General features: G+C 33.2%; 1 protein-coding gene across 1 annotated transcript in view; it reads left to right on the top strand.

The window, feature by feature from the left end:
• The window catches only part of NBN (nibrin), a 47,508-nt gene that overhangs the window by 31,587 nt on the left and 13,288 nt on the right, over nt 1-2,633 (top strand). Inside the window, exon 12 of the mRNA XM_008586201.1 lies at nt 13-231. Within this exon, the coding sequence (XP_008584423.1) occupies nt 13-231 (219 nt within the window). The remainder of the gene's footprint in view (nt 1-12; nt 232-2,633) is intronic.

Raw genomic sequence — 2,633 nt, 5'->3', positions numbered from 1 at the left:
CTCTTTCTACAGAAAATCTAAGATCAGAAAAAAGAAAAGAAATTGATGATTTGGCCATAGAAGATGAAGTATTGGAACAGTTATTTAAGAACACAAAACCAGAGTTAAAAATTGAAATGAAAGTTCAAAAAGAAGAGGAAGATGTCAATATTAGAAAAAGGCCAAGGATAGATAGTGAAACAGATGACACTTTTAATGATGAAGCATTATCAGAAAATAAAGTATCTGTAAGTAACATTTTTAATGAGTATTGCAAATAGAAACTTAGAATCAAAAAAAATTTACTTTAGATTTTGTATTGATGATGTGAGGATCCATTATGTCGACTTGAGAGAAAAAAAATTAATGTCTTAACACCCAGTATTAAGTATAAGAATTTGTTGGTCAATAAGGTAATTTTTAAAAATACTGTAATTCTTCAACAGTATAAAATAAATGACAATAAATAAAACTGTTACACATGTTTGTTTTAATAGATTTCCAGATTAGGCTGTAGTATCAAAGAAATTTGGCCATGACGGTAAGTATAGGAGATGCTTTCATAGAATATACAAGCACATTAAAATGAAAAAAGTTAGTAAAACAAAGTACTAAATACATTTTTAGGGTAAAATATGTATAACATCACTAGGAATTTTTATTTTCATCTTGGTCTTTAATGTCCAATTTTTTTTTCATGAATGTTGATAATTTGTCTTACCCACTTTGATCTAAGAAAACCCTTCATATTATTTCCTATTTTATATATTAGTAAGTTTACCTACTATCTGTAGACTGGTTAGCTCATTAGATGAGAGCACAGACATGATGAAATCAAAATTTAATATTCTGATCTCCCACATGGGTCCTTTAGCTCCACTTCATTCATAGCTGTGATCATCCCTTCCTATATGAATGAAAGGATAAGGATTAAATAATTAGAAGTTACAGTTCATTCAATGAAAATTGAGAACCTGGTGTGTATCAAGCATTATGTAAATCTATAACTACTACTGAAAAACAAAGTGTATGTCCTATTTGTCCTATACTGGCATCTTCATACAGGGGAACCCTCATTATTTGTTAGTACTTCATTTTGTTTGTTTTTTGTTTTTGTTAGTACTTCTTGTGAGTGAATTCTAAGTGGCTCACCCTTCTGTGAGCCAGCTGCATCAGTTACCTGGTGAGCTTTTTTAAAATGTGGATTTCCAGGCCAAAGCCCCAGAGATCCTGACTTGGTACAGATGGTTCTCAGCTTATGATGGTGTTACCTCCTGTAAACCCACTGTAAGCTGAAAATATTGCAAGTCGAAAACGCACTTTCGACTTAAATGATATTTTCTTCTTTACAATAGGTTTATCAGCTCGTAACCCCATCATAAGTTCATGAGTGTATTCAGTGCATATCAGATTCACACCATTGTAATGTCAGAAAATTATAGGTCAGATCATCATATCTCAAACCATCATAAGTTGGAGACCATCTGTACATTCTATTTTCTTCCCAGAAAAAGTTTCCTCATTGTATTAGTTAAGAATTCTTTGTTTTAAAAAAATTCTAAAATCCGTGGCTTAAATAAGATAGGGTTTGGGGGGTTTTTTTCTATAAAAGAAACCGAGAAGTTGACAATCAAAGCTGCTTTCCATGGTATTAATTTCCTAGGCATCAGTCTTTCTGCTTTATGGTGGCAGTACTCCAGCCATCAAGTCTACTTTCTAGGGAAGAAGAACAAGGTGGGGAGGAGACAGGGTAAAGGGCTTTCCAGATGAGTTCCTCCCCTGCTTTCTAGGGGGCATTCTCAGAAACCCAGCTTAACTTTTGCTGATATAATTAGTGATATAATTTAGTTATGGTCTGCTCCAGTCTCCATCCCTCACCCTCAATCTATAAGAGAGAGGATAGGTATTGAGAACTGATTCCATTTTTCAGCAAGAGTGGGAACTTCAGAGACACGGGGTCCTTTATTACTAAGGATTTTAAGATTGGCTGTCATTTTACAGAAGAATTAATTGAACCAAGTGGTTTAAATATCCTATAAGTCACTTCGGTAGAGGAAAGCTAGGAAAGTTAGTTCAGTGTGGTATTTGGTGAAATCCAAGTCGTGATTTGCTAAGTTTAATGAATTTACATCTCTTTATAAAGCTATGTTTATTCTGCCTGCATTATGAATTTACATTGTCACTTTAGCTTCAGACTCTTCCAGAATTTGTGTTCAAGTTACTTAATATCATAAGTGTTTAGTCTTTAGAAAGTTAGGCACTATTTATATTATATTATTTTGGCCACACTTTGGGGAATGTGTTTCTCCTGTGGTACCCTTTCCTCCCGTATTTATAATTTTCTCTGATACATTCTTATTTTCTTTCTCTAGTTTTCTTGTCCTATTACATACTTTAATCCTGTTTCTCCTGTGGTACCCTTTCCTCCCGTATTTATAATTTTCTCTGATACATTCTTATTTTTTTTCTCTAGTTTTCTTGTCCTATTACATACTTTAATCCTTTTTTTTTCCTTTTCTCTTAATAGCCTTTTTTTGCTTTTCTTTAATTCTGTCCCACATTAGTTCACTGCTCACAGTGGCCACAGTTCTGTCTGGAAATGATTGTGTTTTTAGTTAAGCATTTGACAAAATTCAACATCCCTTCATGATAAA

Source organism: Galeopterus variegatus, unplaced genomic scaffold, assembly GCF_000696425.1.
Source record: "Galeopterus variegatus unplaced genomic scaffold, G_variegatus-3.0.2 Scaffold3872, whole genome shotgun sequence".
NCBI lineage: Eukaryota > Metazoa > Chordata > Mammalia > Dermoptera > Cynocephalidae > Galeopterus > Galeopterus variegatus.
This window is presented reverse-complemented; position numbering and strand designations above follow the sequence as displayed.